This window comes from Mustela lutreola, chromosome 15 (genome assembly GCF_030435805.1).
Source record: "Mustela lutreola isolate mMusLut2 chromosome 15, mMusLut2.pri, whole genome shotgun sequence".
In the NCBI taxonomy this organism is placed as follows: domain Eukaryota; kingdom Metazoa; phylum Chordata; class Mammalia; order Carnivora; family Mustelidae; genus Mustela; species Mustela lutreola.
This window is the reverse complement of record NC_081304.1, coordinates 42260318-42280831: the sequence shown is the minus strand read 5'-3', so window position 1 is coordinate 42280831 and position 20514 is coordinate 42260318. Positions and strand designations below refer to the sequence as shown.

At 41.9% G+C, this 20514-nt stretch overlaps 2 protein-coding genes across 9 annotated transcripts in view; one reads left to right on the top strand and one right to left on the bottom strand.

The window, feature by feature from the left end:
* Positions 1 to 9027, bottom strand: part of SUPT6H (SPT6 homolog, histone chaperone and transcription elongation factor) — a 33857-nt gene extending 24830 nt beyond the window's left edge. The window contains exons 1-2 of one of the 5 annotated variants that reach the window (XM_059149197.1): positions 8887 to 9014; positions 1454 to 1584 (exon numbers count right to left, since the gene is read on the bottom strand). The gene's annotated coding sequence lies outside the window, so the exon portion shown is untranslated. Of the gene's footprint in view, positions 1 to 1453; positions 1585 to 8845 lie in introns of all 5 variants that reach the window. The other 4 variants (XM_059149198.1, XM_059149199.1, XM_059149195.1 and 1 more) reach the window with 4 other exon arrangements.
* Positions 9028 to 9048: 21 nt separating this feature from the next.
* Positions 9049 to 20045, top strand: SDF2 (stromal cell derived factor 2). 4 transcript variants are annotated; one of them, XM_059149206.1, is made up of 4 exons: positions 9049 to 9152; positions 9774 to 9934; positions 11809 to 12005; positions 17787 to 20045. In XM_059149206.1, the coding sequence occupies exons 2-4, from the start codon at positions 9826 to 9828 to the stop codon at positions 18072 to 18074; spliced, it is 594 nt and encodes a 197-aa protein (XP_059005189.1). In that variant the 5' UTR covers positions 9049 to 9152; positions 9774 to 9825; the 3' UTR covers positions 18075 to 20045. The 4 variants fall into 4 exon arrangements, with proteins under 4 accessions (XP_059005189.1, XP_059005191.1, XP_059005188.1 ...); XM_059149208.1 differs by lacking the exons at positions 9049 to 9152; positions 9774 to 9934 and adding an exon at positions 9297 to 9510 and having other exon boundaries at positions 17787 to 17817; positions 17926 to 20045; XM_059149207.1 differs by lacking the exon at positions 9049 to 9152 and adding an exon at positions 9371 to 9510.
* The last annotated feature ends 469 nt before the right edge of the window (positions 20046 to 20514 follow it).

The window sequence follows — 20514 nt, the reverse complement described above, 5'->3', positions numbered from 1 at the left end:
TAAACTAAGCGAATTATTGAATTTGTCTGGATTATCAACTTCTTCTGAAAAACAGGAATAGCACTACCTACCTACAACTGTAGAGCAGTTGAGACTATTAGATGACACAGGGGAAAGAACCAAATTTATGGTTTCAATCAATGTTAACTGAGTCTGAATTTGAATCTTGGGCCCAATTTTTCTTAGCATTCTGTAATTTTGTACCAACCAGTCCCAACTCGTCTTCTACCTCCCCGCTTTCAGACTCACCCAGAGCCTGGAAATGGCAGAACCATAACATGGAGTTACCTGGGCCTTGTAGGACTTTATTAGATTTATTTATTTGAGAAAGAGAGAGAGGGAGGAGAATCTCAAGCGGACTCTGCACTGAACATGGAGTCCAATGCATAGCTAGGTCTCACGACCCTGAGATCAGGGCCTGAGCCAAAACCAAGAGTAGGACGCTTAAACGACCATGCTACCCAGGTGCCCCACATCTTGTAGGACTTTAAAAAAACCAGGGGCGGGGCGCCTGGGTGGCTCAGTGGTTTGGGCTGCTGCCTTCGGCTCGGGTCATGATCTCAGGGTCCTGGGATCGAGTCCTGCATCGGGCTCTCTGCTCCACAGGGAGCCTGCTTCCCTCTCTCTCTCTCTCTGCCTGCCTCTCTGCCTACTTGTGATCTCTGTCTGTCAAATAAATAAATAAAATCTTAAAAAAAAAAAAAAAAAAAAACCAAAAAAAAAAAAACCAGGGGCACCTTGGTGGTTCAGTGGGTTAAAGCCCCTGCCTTTGGCTCAGGTCATGATCCTGGGAGGGGGGGGGTCTCTGCTCAGCAAGGAGCTCCCCCCCCCCGCCCCACCGCCTGCCTCGCTGCCTACTTGTGATCTCTGTCAAATAAATAAATAAAATCTTAAAAAAAAAAACAAAACTTAAAACACAGCACACATCACACACATCATAATATCAAGATCCTATTCTGGAATCCTGAAGCTGGCTGCTGATAAACTCAGCATCATTCCTCACCTTGTCCTGAATTATGGTCCATTGTGTATGTGCCCATTCTCCACACCTAAGACCACAAGCTTCAGGATATTAAAGACCATATCTAATTGAAGGAGTACTAAAAACTATGAAAACATAAATGGCCAAACGAGAGGCATCAGAAGGCACTTTGTGATTCTGTACCAAGGAACTTATATCCTTCTAGTGCTCTGCACAAAATAGGAACAGCTAAATATCTGTTAAATAAATTACTTGTGTTTTCATATTGTTGCCACATTTCCAGGTAAAGATGGCAGTGGGATGGGAGAAAAGAGGAGGTTGGCTAAGTTACCTGAAATGGTCTGAGCTCTAGAAAGAGCCTTAGGTGCTATGGCTCTAATTTTTCTGGAAATTACCCTTACTGATATCAACTGATATCACAAGCAATTAATTTAAGATTGACTGAACTCAAAGAAACAAAACTGAAGGTACCGAGTTCTGGTGGAAAGGGAGGGGCAATGACATGGTCTTATGTTCAATTTCAGGCTGAGGTTTCAGATGCCATTCAAGCTTTACTGAATGCCTGCCGTGTACGTAGACGTGTACATACGTTCTGCTCAGACCTGGGGATTTGAGGAGCAGGATTATTTCTGGTAGAGGGAGAGAGATGTGAAAACAAATAAGGACCACGGAACAATTTTATGCATTATATGCAGAAAGCAGGCACAGGAAGAGAATTAGAAACCACCCAACCCACAACACTCATACAAAACTCAAGCAAACTAATATAGGCTTTTCCTTTAAGCAATTAAAAAAACAAGAGTGCCCAGAGGAACAGTAATCACACACCTACCAAGTCCCAGACACTTAAGGACATCTATTAACCCCTACACTGTCCTAGGAGTTAGAGTGCACTCTCTCCACTCAACAAAGGAGATGAAAGGCTCACAGAGGAAGTCACTTGTTCAAGTTGCTACAAATATCTCAGTAAGAGCTGAGATCTGAGTTAAATTGTGTCAGACTCCGAAGTCACAGCTGCACAGCTGTTTCTAGTATGTCAGCAAGCCTAGTTCAAGTGTGGTCAGGAAACCATCTCCTCCCTTCTCTCATGAGTGTACAGTGGAGTTTTCCAGAGGTAATATGATGAATAGTATCACAACACTGAATGCAGAAGCAGATATGAAAACCCAGCTGTATTCTATGAAGGGAGACATTAAAAAGATTGGGGGGGGGCACCTGGGTGGCTCAGTCAGGTAAGCATCCGACTCTTGGATTCAGCTCAGGTCGTGATCTTAGAGTATGGGATGGAGCCCTGCACTGGGTGGAGTCTGCCTGTCCCTCTTCCTCTGCTCCCCTCATTCCCCACACCGTGTACATGTTCTCTCTCTCAAATAAATAAAGTCTTTAAAACAATGTCACTCTTCTCACTACTTTTGTTTTGAAGATTATAATTGTTTTTTAATAAAAGTATCATTTATGTTAAAATGTAGTGAGCTTATTTTTTCCCGTTATATTATTAACATATAATAGGCATAAAACACTGTGTAAGTTTAAGGTGCACATAATATGTTAATTTAATATACCCATATACTGTAAAATAATTACTTTTTTGGTGATACTTTATTGTTATTTCAAAATGAATTAATATACCCAATTGTAATTTCTTATCTCATAAACATCAAAATACAAAAATCTCATAAACATCAACAGATACAACTCACATAAACACGATGTCTTTGCAATCTGAAATTATTTTTCAGATTATAAAAGGGTCCTAAGATCAACACATTTGAGAGTTGCTATGCTATACAGCTATACACCCACAGGGTGGTGATACAAGTCTTGTGCTTAGACCAATATTCTTTTTTCCCCCAAGACCTATGTCCTTAAGGTAATTTACTTTGAGTACTGTAAAAAGTGAGTATGTAAAACTGCTAATTAAATCTGGTGCTCTAATTTGAATCCTCACATCAAGCCCCTGCCCCCAGCCCTGAACTAAGCCATTAAAAATAGACTTGGGTACAGTATCCCCCCCCCCCCACATGCTTGCTTTAATTAGGCTATCAGACCCACAAATTCAGTCTTATAAGGCCTCAACATCTTCATATTAAATCCCAGCTCCTGCAGACCAGATGCCCTTCTGTCTACTCACCAGAGAGAAACAGACAGCCTACCTGACAAAAACAACAGCTTTTTCCCTCTGGGGGGCAGCTGGTGCTCTGTGCTACGCGCAGCTTTCCTCCCATTCCCTAGGTTAGCAATAAAGTACATGCTGTGCTCTAGTGGGGGGAATGCTTCCAGTCTAGCTCAGTGCCAAGACTTTCAGTTAAAGAGGTGTACCAGAAGCAAGCCTGACTTGCTGCAACTCGCAGGAGCTAAATGTGTGGAGGGTGCCGCAGCACTGCAGGCTGAGGTTGGCAAGCAGCAACTATTCTCGAACAAAAACACTCTTTATTAGCGTTTGATTACTATTAACGTATGAGATCTGAGATGAGCCCAGCAGAATTCAGATTTTTTATTTAGAACTTAGGCTCTTGAATTTTCCCCCATTCAGATGGTTAAGTTAAATCTGCTACTGAAATAGGTCTAGAAAGGGCATGGGGTAGCAAAGAGAAGTTTCTCCAGGCAGAAGCACAGCTGCAGTACAAGATGTGGCTCAAAGGGAGAGGCTGGCCGTTACCATGACATTCTCTGGAAGAGGAATGGAGCTGGGATCAGATTGCCACAGGGAGGCCCTCGGCAGTCCCTCCTTTTCAACAAGATGATGTAGGAGGCAATTTAAAGGAGACCAGAGCAAAAAAGATGGCTGTTAATTCCCTCCGCCAGCTTCAGTGAACATTTATTTTTAAATACATACATATATATGTGTGTACACACACACACACAGACACACACAGACACAGGATTAAGCTCTGTGCTGGGACTTGGGTATATATAAATGAGTAAAATATGCTTTTTACCTTGGTTGAATTCAATCTATGTCAAAAATTTTGTACATGCACTTATGACAAAGCATAATGAACATTGTATTATAGTTATATACCAGGACTATGGAAGCGATATGAAGAGAGAGAGATGTCAGAGAATGCCTCAGAAAAGCTGATGCCTGGGGCGCCTGGGTGGCTCAGTGGGTTGAGCCGCAGCCTTCGGCTCAGGTCATGATCTCAGGGTCCTGGGATCGAGTCCCGCATCGGGCTCTCTGCTCAGCAGGGAGCCTGCTTCCCTATCTCTCTCTCTCTCTCTGGCTGCCTCTCCGTCTACTTGTGATTTCTCTCTGTCAAATTAATAAATAAAAGCTTTAAAAAAAAAAAAAAAAAAAAAAAAAAGAAAAGCTGATGCCTGAGTTGAGAGGAGTTAAGAGGATAATCTGGAAAAAGCAACATGAGCAAAGGTTTAGGTCTAAAAGGGCCTAGTGGTATGGGGAACAGCTCCACAAGTCTGCTATGGAGTTTCAACTCTAAAACGTTCTGTATTTTAAATTGAACAAAAGCCCAGGACTATTTCAGAAGTGTTCACAAGGGACTATCCAATTTGGAATTCAAAAACCTGGAAGTTTAGTAAATGAAGTATTCAGAATCCACTTAAAACTTCTTTTAAATTCAGAACTCTTGAAGAAAAATCCTAATCAAACCAAATCAAGGTGTTAAAATAAAGAAAAAGTAAGAGGTTTCTGGCTGGCTCAGTCAGTAGAGCATGCACTGATCTCAGGGTTGTAAATTCAAGCCCATGTTGGGTGCAGAGATTACTTAAAAAACAAAACAAAACAGGCCTGGGTGGCCCAGTGGGTTAAGCCTCTGCCTTCGGCTCAGGTCATGATCCCAGGGTCCTGGGATTGAGCCCCACATCGGGCTCTCTGCTCAACAGGGAGCCTGCTTCCCTTCCTCTCTCTCTGCCTCCTTCTCTGACTACAAAATAAATAAATAAAATTAAAACAAAACGAAACAAAACAAAACCGCACATACACAAAAAACAGAAAACATTAACTCTACCTATCATCACTTTAATGTGCACACCACGTTTATAGGAAATAATATTATGAACTTTTATTTATTTTTTTTAAGGGTTTTACTTATTTATTTGAGTGAGAGAAAGCACAAGCCAGAAGGGAGAGTCTGGGGGAGAGGGAGAAGCCGACTCCTCCCTGACCAGGGAGCCCGATGAGGGGCTTGATCCCAGGACCCTGACATCATGACCTGAGCTAAAGGTAGATGCTTAACAACTGAGCCACCTAAGTGCCCCTCTTAGGATCTTTTCAATAACAGAGCATAGAAAGCATTATTTGTTAATGATGACTAGCATAAGTAATTTAAAAATACAAGTAATCTCTTCTCTTTCCACATTTACTTGCAGAATAAGGACAAAAGAGGAGCAGAAACAACTGAAATATGTAATCAGAATCAGAATCCCTGCAAGAGAGGGTGGGAGTAAGTTACTGAGTCTTGTGCCACACACACTGGGGAACATATTCCTAACCACAGAGGGCCAGATCTGCCACTGCAGCACAAAATCTGACACTGATGATATGTAAATGATTGGGAGTTGCTTAATTTGGCCAAGGAGCTTTAATTTGTTGACCCATGATCTAGGAGTACAGGGATAACTGAAAGAACTGGTGACCAAGGTACCATGGGAGCCCATAAGAGTGGATTCCAATCTGGTTTTGAGAAAGTGACTTTGAATAAAGACTGTAAAACTGTGGAGGAATTAGCTAAGGGGAGGAGCTGGCTTCTCTGGTGGTCATACGAGTGGTGGTGGTGTTGGAGGAGAGTATTTCCAGCACAAGGCCCAAGGCCAGTGGCAGGGCCAATGAGGGCCAGTTTGACTAGAGAGGGAGCAGGGTTCATAATGAGTTGGAGTGAAGTCATAAGAATCTTGATAGAGTAAGTTAAAGACTGTGGACTCTAAAAGGTGCTGGGAAAACCCCTGTAGGGTTTTAAACCGAATGGACTTAAACTGAATTGACTTAGTGTACTTGCTAATTCAACAAAGATTTATTTGATGAGTGCCTACTACATGTCAGGTATATTAAAAAAAAAAAAAAAAAAAGAGTCCTTGTTCCTAGGATATCTATATTCTGGTGTAGAAAACAAACAAAATAAACATTGCTCTAAGTACCAGAAAGGAAGTAAATACGCTCATCTCTGAGAAAGTGAGTTTAGCCTGAGATGTCAACAATAGGTAGAAGAGGTTCCTGGTAGAAAAGGTAGGCAAGAACTTGGCATATGGTAGGCAATGTCCTAAGGCCAGTGTGACCAGAGAATAATGAAGGCAGTAGAATGGGAGAAGGAGGAGGGGCCTGCTCAAGTAGGGCTCTGAAAGCCATTGAAAACCACTGGAGTGCTTTAAGCAGGGAGACCTGGATTGAAACAGGGAAAACTGAGGATACTCTTCTTGGAGCCCAGGCAAAAGATGATGGTGGTTTGGAATAGGGTGGTAGAAGCAGAGATGAGAACAGAAGACAGATTTGAAATATATTTTGGAAGAAATGACAGGACTTACCAAAAGCCTTGGGTAGGAGGGTAGTAAGGGAAGAGAATCCAAGATGATTCTCAGAGGTCTGGCTTCAGTTACCATGTCGATGAGAGTACTTCTTAGTGAAACAGGGAAGATCACGTTTGGAATTATGGGAAAACTAAAATGTTCTTTTTATTATGTTAGGTTTGGGATGTCTAAGAAACATCCAAATGGAACTATTAAATAGGCATACTGTATATGATTCTGGAACACAGAGGAGGTAGGACTAAAGAGCTGAACTTTTGAACAGTTGCCACTTTTCAGATGGTAATTTAAGCCGTGAGACTGGATCATCTAAGGACGTATGCAGAGAGCCCAAGATTAAACTCTGAAGGAAATTCAACATTTACACACTAGGCAGAGAGCAAAAGTGGCTAGCAAAGGACACTGAGAAGGAGCAGCCAGAAAAATGGAGATGATCCAGGAGTTAAGTGTCAATGAAACCAAGAGAAGAGTTTCTTGTTTTTTAAAAAAGATTTCATTTATTTGAGAGTGAGCGAGCACAAGCAATGGAAGGGAGAGAGAGAGAAGCAAGACACACCAGTGACCAGGAAGCCTGACGGGGGCTCTATCTTAGGACTGTGGGATCATGACCTGAACCGAAGGCAGATGCTTAACAGGCTGAGCCACCCCCACCCCAAGAGAAGACTGAGTGTCAAGACAGAAGTAAACTGTGTTGCATATTCCAGGGATTGAGGAAAGTAAAAACAAAGTATCCATGAGATTTGGCAATAAAGAAATCATTAGTAACCTCAACCAGAGACCTTCAACCAAATGGTCAGAAGAGAAACCAGACTAGTAGAGCCAGAAAAATGAATAAAATTCGAGAAAGTTGACACAGATAGAAATCTGGCTATGAGAGAATTAAAAAAAAATAAGGATGATAGCTGGAGGGGGATGAGGGGGATTCCAGAATGTAATTTGTATGTGATGGGGAGAGATTTTTTTTTTTAAAGATTTTATTTATTACTTATTTGACAGGCTGAGATCACAAGTAGGCAGAGAAGCAGGCAGAGAGAGGAGGAAGCAGGCTCCCTGCTGAGCAGAAAGCCCAATGTGGGGCTCGACCCCAGGACCCTGGGATCATGACCTGAGCCGAAGGCAGAGGCTTTAACCCACTAAGCCATCCAGGAGCCCTGGGAAGAGATTTTTATGGAGAGGTAGGATTGGGTGATTGATTTTACCAGAGAATAATGGAGAGGAAGAATCTAAGGATTTTACAAAGGATCCTGACCACAATGCCATTTATTGAGACCAAGAACATAGGAGCACGGGCAAATTTACTTGCCTCCAAAGACGGTTTCCAGTATATTACATGGGCTTCCATTCTTATGAAGGTCTACTGACTGTGAAACCTGACAGCCTCTCTAGACTGCACCACTTCTAGACGTGAATAATCTCTTAATAAGGTTTAAACCTTTTAGGGAGTAACTACGCTAATCTAATTTAGTAGCCATACAAGCCAACTAAAGAAGAATGTATTTGTATTGGCTGAAGGGACTCAAGTGATGGAAAGGGGCTCTAAAATCAGGTGATGAAGGAGCAATCATACTTTTGAAATCAATATACTGAAGACTTTAGAATCGGTACCTTCCAAATAAACACTGCAAGTTAAGTTTTTTTATTTTTTTCCCTAGAAGGAATTAATCAAATTCAAAACTGTTTACATTCTCCATGCTCATTAATAGCAGCGGTGTAACTCAATACTCCCTTGCTACTTCTGATATTACAGTGAATTTCCACGGATGCATTTTCAGAGAGCTTAGCCTCCTCTTAAAAAAAAAAAAAATAATAAGTATCACTTCTTGAAACAACCAAGAGAAACGAACTGCTCCAGCTGGTTCAAGGGACTGCCTGGAGAGAAAGGCAGAAACTGGAAGAAAATCAAGTTTTGACTCAGTAGCCCATTCGGATGTTTGCAGTAGGCGGTTGATGGTTGCAACCATCTATAAAAAGTTCTAATTTTATTTTCTACAATACTGAAAAAGAAGGTGTTTAGCATCGCCCTCTAGCCCAATGGCCCAACTCCTGAAAGATCCGTAGGTTTAACATCGCCAGAACAAAAAATTCGATCACCTGATCCTGACTCAGATGCCCCAAGTCCCTTCCATTCCCAAATCCTTTGGCGTGGCCCAATTTTCACAAGCTCTCGAGAGAAGCACGGAATCCCAGGAAGCCTGTTGATACAATTCACGGGATCCGGGTAGCATAGGGCTGGGAAAAGCTCTGAGACTGTAGGAAACTACTCCGGTTTCCTTCCCCTTTTTCCTCGTAGAGTAGGGAAGGCCGGGGGGGCCCCCTTCTTCCCGCACACCGCTCCCCAGTAACTCTTCCCTTACGGGACCAGGCCCTAGGAGCCTTGTTCCTCACCTGACCCTTTCGAGGAACACGCTTTCCAGCTCGAACTTTACCTGCCTGAAGCCCGCCGCTACTCCGGTGCACTAAGCCCCCACCGAGGAAAATGGAGTCGTCGAACCGAGACTGGGAAAGGATAGTACGAACCCACCGCACGGCCCCTCCGCCGCCGCCACCGCCGCCGCTGCTGCGTCAACGTGCTACGTCACGTCCGGCTCCCTGTCACCGGGAGTGGGCGGACCATTTCTTTCACTCTTCTCCCACCTGACTCTCGGGGCTTCGTTTAGTAGGGCGCGAAAACTGGCCGAAACGGCTCAGGAAGGTAAGTGTCACAGAAACTTGGGAACAGAACTTGGGGATCGGAAGCGTCCGGACGCTCGGCTTCCTCGGGCCGCTCTAGCCAAAGGAACCATAAAGAGTAAATTAGGGCTTTCTCATTTCCTCCTCTCTGTGGTTCCGCCGGCAGCTTCCGGTTCCGGGGAGGGGCCGAGTTTTCTTCGAAGATTAGGGGCTCTGCGCTTCAGCTAGGATGGTTGTGGTGTCGCTACTGTTGTTGGGGGGTTTGTGGAGTGCTGTGGGAGCGTCCAATCTGGCTGTCGTTACATGCGGCTCGGTGGTGAAGCTACTCAATACGCGCCACAACGTGAGACTGCACTCACACGACGTGCGCTATGGGTCAGGTACTGCCACCCGGGTTAGGTGGGTTGGGAGGGGCTGGTAGGCTCTGGAGGGGGCGGGGCCAAGAGAAAATTTGAGGGGTGTGGTCTGGGACGGTTAGGGGAATCCGGGGGAGGTTCCTGAGGTCTAGAGGCGGAGAATCGGAGAACTGGGCAAAATATCATCTTCTGTCCGGTGAGCTGTGTATCGGGCGTATTACACGTACACTTTTTTGGACTTACAACATTCCTACGAGGTAGAGACGATTGTTATCCTCATTTTACAGATGAGGAAACAAACTCAGATAAGTCGCATGCTCAGAGCCTTGCAGCTAGTGAATGACAGAGACGGGGTTCGAACCAAATCTGTCCAGTTTCAAAGCCTGCTTTCAGCTACTCCAGGCTGGCACTATTCAGTGCGGGAGAGACAAACATGTAGAAAATTACAGTAAGTGCTGTATCTCTGAAGTCTTGAATTCCAAGACCTCACTCTTTGACTGTATCTTTCTGTTCTAGCTGTTTTGCATCTTACACTTGCTCTTCAACCATTTTCCTTTGGCCTCTTTTTATTCAAACTTTACCCTTCTTGTAAAGAATTTAAAGCACTCATTGGAATTGGAGAGGAAATCGTTAAGAGGGCTTTTTAACATAGGATATTAAAATGCTTGGTTTGGGTTCATTTATAATTTAGTAATTATTTGTGGGTTTATTCATTCAGTATAGCTATAATAAACTGTTATTACATCCCTAATAGTGATCTAGATACAGGAGATAAAATAGTGAGCCAGTCACCAAGTTACAGGAAAACCAGAACTAACAAAAAAAAAAAAAAAGAGAGAGAGAGAGAGAGGAAAGTTCAGTTAGTGAGATGTGAGATGCATCTAAGATGATTGCTAGATTTCTGTGTTAGATGTCTGATGATGCTATCAGTTAAGAGAGGGTGGGGGCTAGTCTGTGGTTCATGATTCTCAAAATGTATCTGACTAGTTAGACTAGGGAAGGACTGAGTTGTCATTGTTGGGATGTTTTATAATCCTAGCAGCCATTCAGTGAACACTTGCTATGTGTCCAGCTCCCCACTTTTTAATTTAATCTAGATTCCTAGTTTGGCTCTACTAAATCAGAATGTGGGAGAAAGGCCTGATAATAGGAATAGGCATAGGAAAGAGAATATCCTGGGAATTTATGTGAGATTGTGGTCTCTGATGTAACTTGACAGAAAATAAAGTTTCTTGGGAGACCATGTGATAGAGTGGTTAAGAGTGAGTTCTAGGGGCACCTGGGTGGCTCAGAGGGTTAAGCCTCTGCCTTCAGCTCAGGTCATGATCTCAGGGTCCTGGGATCGAGCCCTACATTGGGTTCTCTGCTTGGCAGGGAGCCTGCTTCCCCATCTCTATCTGCCTGCTTCTCTGCCTACTTGTGATCTCTCTGTCAAATAAATAAAATCTTTAAAAAAAAAAAAAAAGAGTTAGTTCTAGAGTTGGGCCATCTGAGTTCAAACCCCAACACTGTGTCTTGGTGCTGTGTGGCCTGGGGTGTACTATTCAGCCTTTCTGAGACTCCAGTGTATATTGGGGATGATAATAATATTTACCTTAGGGTATATGCATGTATCAAATAAGAATATTCAGGCAAAGGGTTTGGATTGGTATCTGACATTTAGAAAGCGCTCAGTACACATAGCTGGCTAGCAATTATTATTTATATATTTTCTTTTTTCTTTTTAAGTCTGTAGGTGTGTGTTTAGTCTGGTACCTTTTAACCAGAATTTTATCTCTTTAGGCAGTATTAACCAGATTTAGGGGACTTATGATTACTTTTATAACACATTGATTGGTCACTCACAGGGCACTGGGGAGCTGCAGTGATTGCTTAAAGTTCACAGCAAAATCTGGTCTCCTTTTTATTGTGAAATGTGACAAAAGTTTTGATTGTAATACATAGTAAACATTTAAAAATATTAAACATGTTTCAATCATGTGACATATACTAGGGGCTATTCAGGTTATTGTATATAGGTACATCATACTTGTGTTTCAAAAATGAACATAAGTTCATTCACTAAATAGTGCCCTTTGATGCAAATTGTTAGAGTTTTCTGATATTGTACATATAAGTATAATTTATCGAACAATAATACTGTATAAATATATTTAGTATTTCTCATGTATTTTTTAAATGTTATAGACAAAGAAATAACAAGCATAGGGTTTCCTCTCCACTCTTCCAAACCTATTTTATAATACAGGGCCCATTATTGGCCTTAGGAAAGAGGGATTAGGTTGAACGCATTTTCTCTCTCTTTTTCTTTTTGGACTACAGGTAGTGGGCAGCAGTCAGTGACAGGTGTAACCTCTGTGGACGACAGCAATAGTTACTGGAGGATACGGGGGAAGACTGCTACAGTGTGTGAGAGGGGAACCCCCATCAAATGTGGCCAACCCATCCGGCTAACACATGTCAACACTGGCCGAAACCTCCATAGTCACCATTTCACCTCACCTCTTTCTGGAAACCAGGTGAGGTGGCATCCTGTGGATCACTGGTGCCCTGTGCATTTATTGCATTGTCTAATATCTTGGTCCTTAGCCCTTTCTTTCCTGGGAGTAGATGTTCTTTTTTGTGCAGGCATGGAGAATTGACTTTGTCTCATAAGTATGAAGGAAATTATTTCTGGTCAAAATAGAGACTTTACATCTAGATGAAATCAAGAAATGAGAAAAGAACAGAATAGGTATATAATGGCATATCATAAGTCATCTTGATAAATTCTGCAGCAAAGAAACCCAGTGTTGACACATGAAAAGAGCTCAACGTCATTAATCATCAGGGAAATGCGAATTAAAACCATAGTAAGGTATCACCTTATACCTGACAGAATGGATATAATCAAAAAACAAATAGCAAGTATTAGTGAGGATGTGGAGAAAACGGAACCCTTATACACTGTTGGTGGGAATTTAGATTGGTGTAGCCACTTTAGAAAACAGTATGGAGGTTCCTAAAAAAATTAAAAAATAGAAATGTCATATAATTCAGTAATTCTGTTATTGTATGTTTAACTAAAGAAAATGAAAACACTGATTTGGAAAGAAATGTGCACCCCTATGTTTATTGCAGCATTATTTACAAAACCTGAGATATGGAAGCAAACCAAGCATACGTCAGTGGATGCATGGGTGATGAAGATACGGTATATACGTATATACACAGTATACACAGCCATAAAAAAAATGAGATCTTGTCATTTGTAACAATATGGATGGACCTAAAGGGTATTAGGCTAAATAAAATAAATAGGAGAAAGACAAATACCATGTGATTTCTTTTATATGTGGAATCTCAGAAAACAAATGAACAAACAAAAAGCAGAATCAGACCTATAAATGTGGAGAACAAACTGATGGTTGTCAGAGAGGAAGGAGGTGCAGAGATGGGCAGAATGGGTAAAGGGAGTGGAAGATAACAGGCTTCCAGTTACGGAATGACTAAGTCATAGGGATAAAAGGTACAGCATAGAGAATATAATCTGTGATACTGTAAAAGCATTGTATGGTGACCAGTGGTAGTAGCTATACGCTTATGGTGAGTGTAGCATAATGTATAGACTTCTTGAATGACTATGTTGTACACCTGAAACTGATAAAACAATTGTGTGTCAACTATATTCACATAAAAAAAATAACTGTTTCCAAAGTTTGAATAAAAATTATTTTAAATGAGTTCAGCTAACCAATCACATTAGGAAAATGGATTAAGTATTATGCCACTTTTTAATTTTTATTTTTATTTATTTTTTTTTAAAAAGATTTTATGTATTTATCTGACAGAGAGAGATCACAAGTAGGCAGAGAGAGAGGAGGAAGCAGTCTCCCTTCTGAGCAGAGAGCCTGATGTGGGCCTTGATCCCAGAACCCTGAGACCATGACCTGAGCTGTAAGGCAGAGGCTTAACCTACTGAGCCACCCAGGGGCCCTTAATTTTTATTTTTTAACTATAGTAAGCTCTGTGCCCAGTGTGGGGCTTGAACTCACTGCCCCAAGATCAAGAGTTGCATGCCCCACATGAGCCAGCCAGACACCCTGGTATTGTGCCATTTTTTTTAAAGCCTTGAGCTTTTGGGAGATATGAACTCATTTATGAGTTCAAACTATGTGCCACTTTGCACATAGTTTTTCCTGTTAGCATCTTATATTAGTATGGTAAATTTCCTATAGTTTATAAAGCAGTTAAAGATACATTGTTATCAACTAAAGTCCTAGTTTATTTTGATATCCTTAGTTTTTACGTACTATACTTTTTATGTTCCAGTTGCCCATCCAGGATACCCATTACATTTAGTTGTCATGTCTCCTCAGGCTCCTCTGAGGTGTGGCAGTTTTTCAAATTCTTGTTTTTTTGTTCTTTGTTTTTGTTTTCTTCTTCTTCTTTTTTTTTTTTTTTTCCAAATTCTTTTTTTTTTATTACCTTGACAGTTTTGAGGAATGCTGGTCAAGTATACGATAAGGTGCTCTTCTATTGAGAATTGTCTGGTGTTTTTGTTACGGTTAGATCAGGCTTAGAAAGATTTTTAGGAGGATGGCCACAGGGGTAAAGTGCCATTTTTATCACATCGTGTCACAGGTACACACTATCTACATGATTTATGACTGTTGAAATAGTGTTTGTGATGTTTCTCCTTAAAAGTTATTCTTTTCATCTCTCCACCCCACTCCTTTCTGTATTGTACTTTTGGAAGGATGTCACTATGCACAGCCCATACTTAAGGAATGGGGAGTTATGCTCCCCTTCCTTTAGATAAAGTAGATAAAAAAGTTACTTGGAATTCTTCTGCATGGGTATATGTTTCTTCTGTACTTATATATGCAATCATTTGTATCAGTATGGACTCATGAATATTTTATACTTTGAGTTAAAATCACATACCACTGCCTTTATTTTGTTGCTCAGATTGTTTCAACATTGGCCATTGGGAACTTTTTTACTTGTCTCCTATGTCCATTTTTGTGTATGTGTGTGTTTTAACCTTTCCTTTTCTTTTTGGCACTTGAAGATACTCTAGACTCGTCTTGTATATTTCTTTCTTTTTTTTTTTATTGGTAAGATATTTATTTATTTGTCAGGTAGAGAGGACACAAGCAGGGGGAGTGGCAGGCAGAGAGAGAAGGAGGCTCCTGGCTGAGCAAGGAGCAATGTGGGTCTTGATCCCAGGACCCTGGCATCATGACCTGAGCTGAAGGCAGACGCTTAACAACTGAGCCACCCAGGTGCCCCATCTTGTATATTTCTTGCCCCAGTCCTAGAATCAGCTATTTCTCCAAGGAGTTCTGTTTCCTTTTATTGAAGAATGATATTAGAAACCATGATCTTAGCCCTTACGTGAGCTTGTTGCTACTGGGGTATTGTCTCTTTTAGGCCTTCTCACCTGACAGAACAAAGAAACGTGTATATATATGTAGGCCTATCTATAAATATTTTTATGTAAAAATATATCTTGATTATGTTAAATGTGAGTTCCTATTGATGTCTCCAACTATAAATCCATTACCATTTAGACCATACTATTCTCCTCCCTTTACTTATTTGTAAATTTCCACACAGATATCTGGTTCCCACCACTGTCATCCATTTACTTGTTCAGTTCCATATACAAGTATGGTAGAATTGTGGGGTGCCTGGGTGGCTTGGTTGGTTAAATAACTTTGTGGGTGGTTTTTCTTTTTTTAAGATTTTATATATTTATTTATTTGACAGACAGAGATCTTAACCCACTGAGACACCCAGGTACCTCCCCCCCTTTTTTAAGAAATTTATTTGAGAGAGAGACAGCATGCTGTGGGGCAGAGGAAGAGAGAGAAGCAGACTCCCTACTGAGCGTGGAGTCTGATGCAGGGTTTGATACCAGCATCCCAAGATCAAGACCCAAGCCGATACCAGACGCTTTTTAAAAAATATTTTATTTATTTATTTGACAGAGTGCACAAGTAGGAGGAGCAGCCTGCAGAGGGAGAGGGAGAAGGAGGCTCCCTGCTGAGCAAGGAGCCTGCCATGGGGGTCAGTCACAGGACCCTGGGATCATGGCCTGAGCCAAAGGCAGATGCTTAACTGACTACCCAGGTGCCCACCAAGTCAGACGCTTAACCAATAGCCATTCAGGTGCCCCAGTTGTCTGACTCTTGATCTCAGCTCAGGCCTTGATCTCAGGGTCATGAGTTCAGTCCCCCGTTAGGCTCCATGCTGGGCATAGAGCCTACTTTAAAAAAAAAGTCTATAGCAACAAACAAACAGATGATCAACAAAAAGTTGCACTCACAACAATACAAGTAGGGACGCCTGGGTGGCTGTTGTTTAAGCCGCTGCCTTCGGCTCAGGTCATGATCCCGGGGTCCTGGGATCAAGTTCCACATGGGGCTCCTTGCTTGGCCTGCTTCTCTCTCCACCTCCGCCTGCCACTCTGCCTGCTTGTGCGCTCATTCTCTCTCTCTGACAAGTAAATAAAATCTTAAAAAAAAAAAAAATACGGATGCCTGGGTGGCTCAGTTGGTTAAGCCGCTGCCATCGACTCAGGTCATGATCCTGGGATCTTGGGATCGAGTCCCACATCGGGCTCTCTGCTCAGCAGGGAGCCTGCTTCCTCCTCTCTCTGCCTGCCTCTCTGCCTGCTTGTGTGTACTTTCTCTCTCTGACAAATAAATAAAATCTTAAAAAATACAAGTATAGTAGAATTGTTAATTATGTACATTTCCTTTTGCCTTTTGTCTTAGAGACTATTGCCAAATGACTGGTTTAATTATCTGAAATTATATAGCTTAGGATGGATTTATATATTTCTGAAATAATCAGTAACTTTTTTTAAATGACTTTCTACCCTTTAAAAAAAGGGGGGGGTGCGCCTGGGTGGCTCAGTGGGTTAGGCCACTGCCTTCGGCTCGGGTCATGATCTCGGGGTCCTGGGATCGAGTCCCGCATCGGGCTTTCTGCTCAGCAGGGAGCCTGCTTCCCTTCCTCTCTCTCTCTCTGCCTGCCTCTCTGCCTACTTGTGATCTCTCTCTGTCAAATAAATAAATAAAATATTAAAAAAAAAAAAAGATTTATTTATTTATTTATTTGGCAGACAGAGATCACAAGTAGGCAGAGAGGCAGGCAGAGAGAGAGGAAGGGAAGCAGGCTCCCCGCCAAGCAGAGAGCCCAATGCGGTGCTCGATCCTAGGATTCTGGGATCATGACCTGAGCTGAAGGCAGAGGCTTTAACCCACTGAGTCACCCAGGTCCCCTCTACCTTTTTTTTTTTAAGTTTTTTTTTTTTTTTTTTTCAATTTATTTGTCAGAGTGAGAACACCAGCAGGGTCAGTGGCAGGCAGAGGGAGAAGGAGAAGCAGACTTCCTACTGAGCAAGGAGCCTGACACAGAAATTGATCCCAGGACCCTGGGATCATGACCTGAGCCAAAGGCAGACAGTTAAATCAACGGAGCCATCCTGGTGTCCCATTAATTTTTTATTGCAATAGAAACTCTATGAGTATTTGTTCTTAAGGGGAGTGGGAGTAGAAGAGAAAGGGAGGAACTCTGCTATTTATTTTATTTAGTTCTCACAATTATTTTGTAAGGTGATACTGTCATGAGTTTTTAGAGGAGGAAATGAAGGAGTTGCACAGGAAGGAATGGAATGGAGTGGAGATTCAAGGTCTGCCAGTCTCGAGAGCCCATCCCCCGCTTTCTATTTTTGTGGCTTACCATGTCACTTAAAATGTAGTTAAGGGAATGAGGCAGGAATATTTAAAGTCAAATAACAAGAGTAAGGCAAATACAGGATTACTTGCAAAGTAAGTGTTTGGAATGTAATCCTAGGGCAACTGATTTCATGTCCTTTGTGTCTTTTTATCTTTTTTTAAATCTTTTTTCACCATTTATTTTTGAAAGTTTTATTAAAAAACTTTTCCCCGTGGGTTTTTTTTTTTTTTTTTAAGATTTATTTAATTAATTCATTTATTTGACAGAGAGAGAGCGGAGAGAGGGAACACAAGCAGGGGGAGCTGGAGAGGGAGAAGCAGATCCCCCACTGAGCAGGGAGCCCAATGCAGGGCTTGATCCCAGGACGCTGGGATCATGACCTGAGCGGAAGGCAGCAGCTTAATGACTGAGACACGCAGGTGCCCCTCCCACAGTTTATTTTTAAATAGCACTGGAAAGCCTTTTATTTTTTACTTTTCAGTAGCCTTATTTTTCTTCGCATTGCTTCTTTTTCCCTTCTAAGCCTATGTGTCAGTTATGCTAATGTTGCTACCATTTGTGTCTTTCAGGAAGTGAGTGCTTTTGGTGAGGAAGGTGAAGGTGATTATCTAGATGACTGGACGGTGCTCTGTAACGGGCCCTACTGGGTGAGGGATGGTGAGGTGCGGTTCAAGCATTCTTCCACTGAAGTTCTGCTGTCTGTCACAGGAGAACAATATGGCCGACCCATTAGTGGGCAAAAGGAGGTACATGGCATGGCCCAGCCAAGCCAGAACAACTACTGGAAAGCCATGGAAGGCATCTTCATGAAACCCAGTGAGTTGTTAAAGGCAGAAGCTCATCATGCAGAGCTATGAGTCTGGAAGCTGTGAGCCAATGTCACCACACAGTGTTCATGACATCTGTTGCTGCTCCACCCGGGGATCCCTGCCCTAGGTTCCCTGGGCAGTGGCCATTTCACCACTGAGATGAAGATGCATGACAGAAAACAGTGGCTGTGTTTGGAAGCTTCAACCCTTCACACTTGAATTTGTTGTTCTCCCAGACTCTGGGTCAGTTCTTTTTGAGTACAGGACTTGCTGGTGAAGGAGCAGATATTTTTATTAATATCGATAAAACAGAAACTGAGGGAGATACCCCTCCTAGTTGGGAAATTTTTACTCCTCAGAATCTTGGGATCATGGATTATTGATGTGTGACTTTTCTCCTACTTTCTTTCTCCAAAATGATAAAGAATTTCATTATTAGTCACCAGTGTTGTCCTTTATTAGGTGTGCTGTTTCATAATCTGATTGATCCTTGAGTCTGACACATGTTACTGCTATCACTCTAGAGATGCTGGGAGCCTTTGGTGTGGGCCCTTTTAAGAGCCTTACTTGCATCCAGACTTTTTCTCCATTTTCACTTCTCTCCTAGCACCTCTTTTACTAGATTTTTAATTATGGCTGAAGACCCTCAAGGAATTCAGCTTAAAAAATAGTGAAATGTTTTACTCTGGATGTGTTAACTGCAGTTGAGAAAAAAAAACAAAAAACTAATATTCACTGTCTGCTAAATATTAGATACTGTATGATAGCTCTTACCTCCTTTAATCTTCATACATCTAGTGTAAGTATTACGGTATTACCAATGCAGAACATGAAGATTGAATAACTGCCTTACTTACTTAAATGCTTAAATTGTCCTTGAGTAAGTAACTTAAAGCTAGTAAATAAGGATAGGAATCCAACTGTGTCTGGCTCACATTCTTTCTCTACAGTATAGTTATGTTCACTCTTGGATAATAATTGCTCTTTTATGGATAAATGTAGGGATAGCTTTTTCTGAAAGAGGGGTTAGAATACTTTTGTCCTATGCTTACCTCATTTCTTCCTTTCTGTCTGCTGGTCAGTTCCAGAAAGTTTGCTCCTAGGTCTTTTGAGCATGGTAGTGGTGAACAGAGGTGTCTTCTCTCTGCTGGAATTTCAGTGACTAGCAGGCCTTTTATTTTTAGAAACAATTGTTCCCCCGTCCTTTCCTTTATGGACTTAAGGTTAAACATTTGGGCATAATGGGTCTATGCCAGGTTTAGCCCATGATATTAAGAGGCTTGGTCTCTTTCACAAGGACTTGTTTCAGTATGTCGAGACCGTGAACTAGTTGAGCTCCATATCCATTCTCTTCCCTCTTCCCACTTCAGTTGCATTGATATTTGAGATTTCCAGAAGTAGGCAAACGATAAAATCAACATTTCAGGTTATTGTGATACTGGGAGTAGGCTGGAAATAGTCTGGGGAGAAAGTAGAAAGGAAGGGATAGGAATCAGCTGGGTAAAGGGAACATATTGGACAAGATGAAAATGAATAGAGAGGTATGTTGCAAGGTACCCCCAACTTGGCTTGAACAGAGTTTTCACTGAGTTGCTGGGCCTTCCCTGAGGGTTCACAGACAGAACCTACCTTGCTAAGAGGCTGCAGATTATAATGCTTGAGAGATAAGTGTGAATTTGAAACAAATGGTGGAGTCTTTGGGGGGATGTGAAATGACTGACAAGAGGACTAGATAAGGAAACCAGTTGAAGGGGTAAAAACTGTGGGTAACCCAATGTGAAAATTGAAATGGTCCTTTTCTGAAGGAGTGGAAAAGAGTTTCCAAGTAAAATCTTGAAGGACATTTATGGAGATTGGGATGTAAGAGTAAAGGGATATGAAGTAATGTTGAAATCCTCAGAACTTGTTTTAGCTTGTATTGTATTAGCATCACTGTATCAGAGTTTGAAGGGATCTTTGTCCAGTTTCCTCATTTCACAGAGACGGACACAGGCAAAATAAAGTTGATCCTGAATTATCTATTTCTTGCAATTATGTTTGCCTCCAAAATAAATTATTTGTTGAGCAGTAAGAATAATATTCTCTATTTTTGTCATATCCCCTCAGCTCAGTGCCCGAATTGTGCTTTACACAGTAGAGACTGAAAACTTGTCCAGTGAAGGGTCCAGAAAATTGCGTTTCTCACACAGTAGGTCAGTACATACTGACTAGAACAGTATTCAATCAGTAACATGAATGAACAACTCATTCCTCTGTGGCTGGAATGAATTTCGACTGTTGTCTTTTAGTTCTTGGTTTCCTCAGTGATTCTCAGATAAGGCTCTTGAGTAAGATAGGACAGCTACTCCGTGTGACCTAGGGGCCTAACTTCCGCCGTACCCTCAGTTCGGACCCGAAGTGTAAAGCGGACTCTAACCACCCTGGGAAAGTGCTTTGAAAGTGGAAGTCTGCCATGAAAATGAGACAGCCAGGTCTGTTGCCAGCCGGG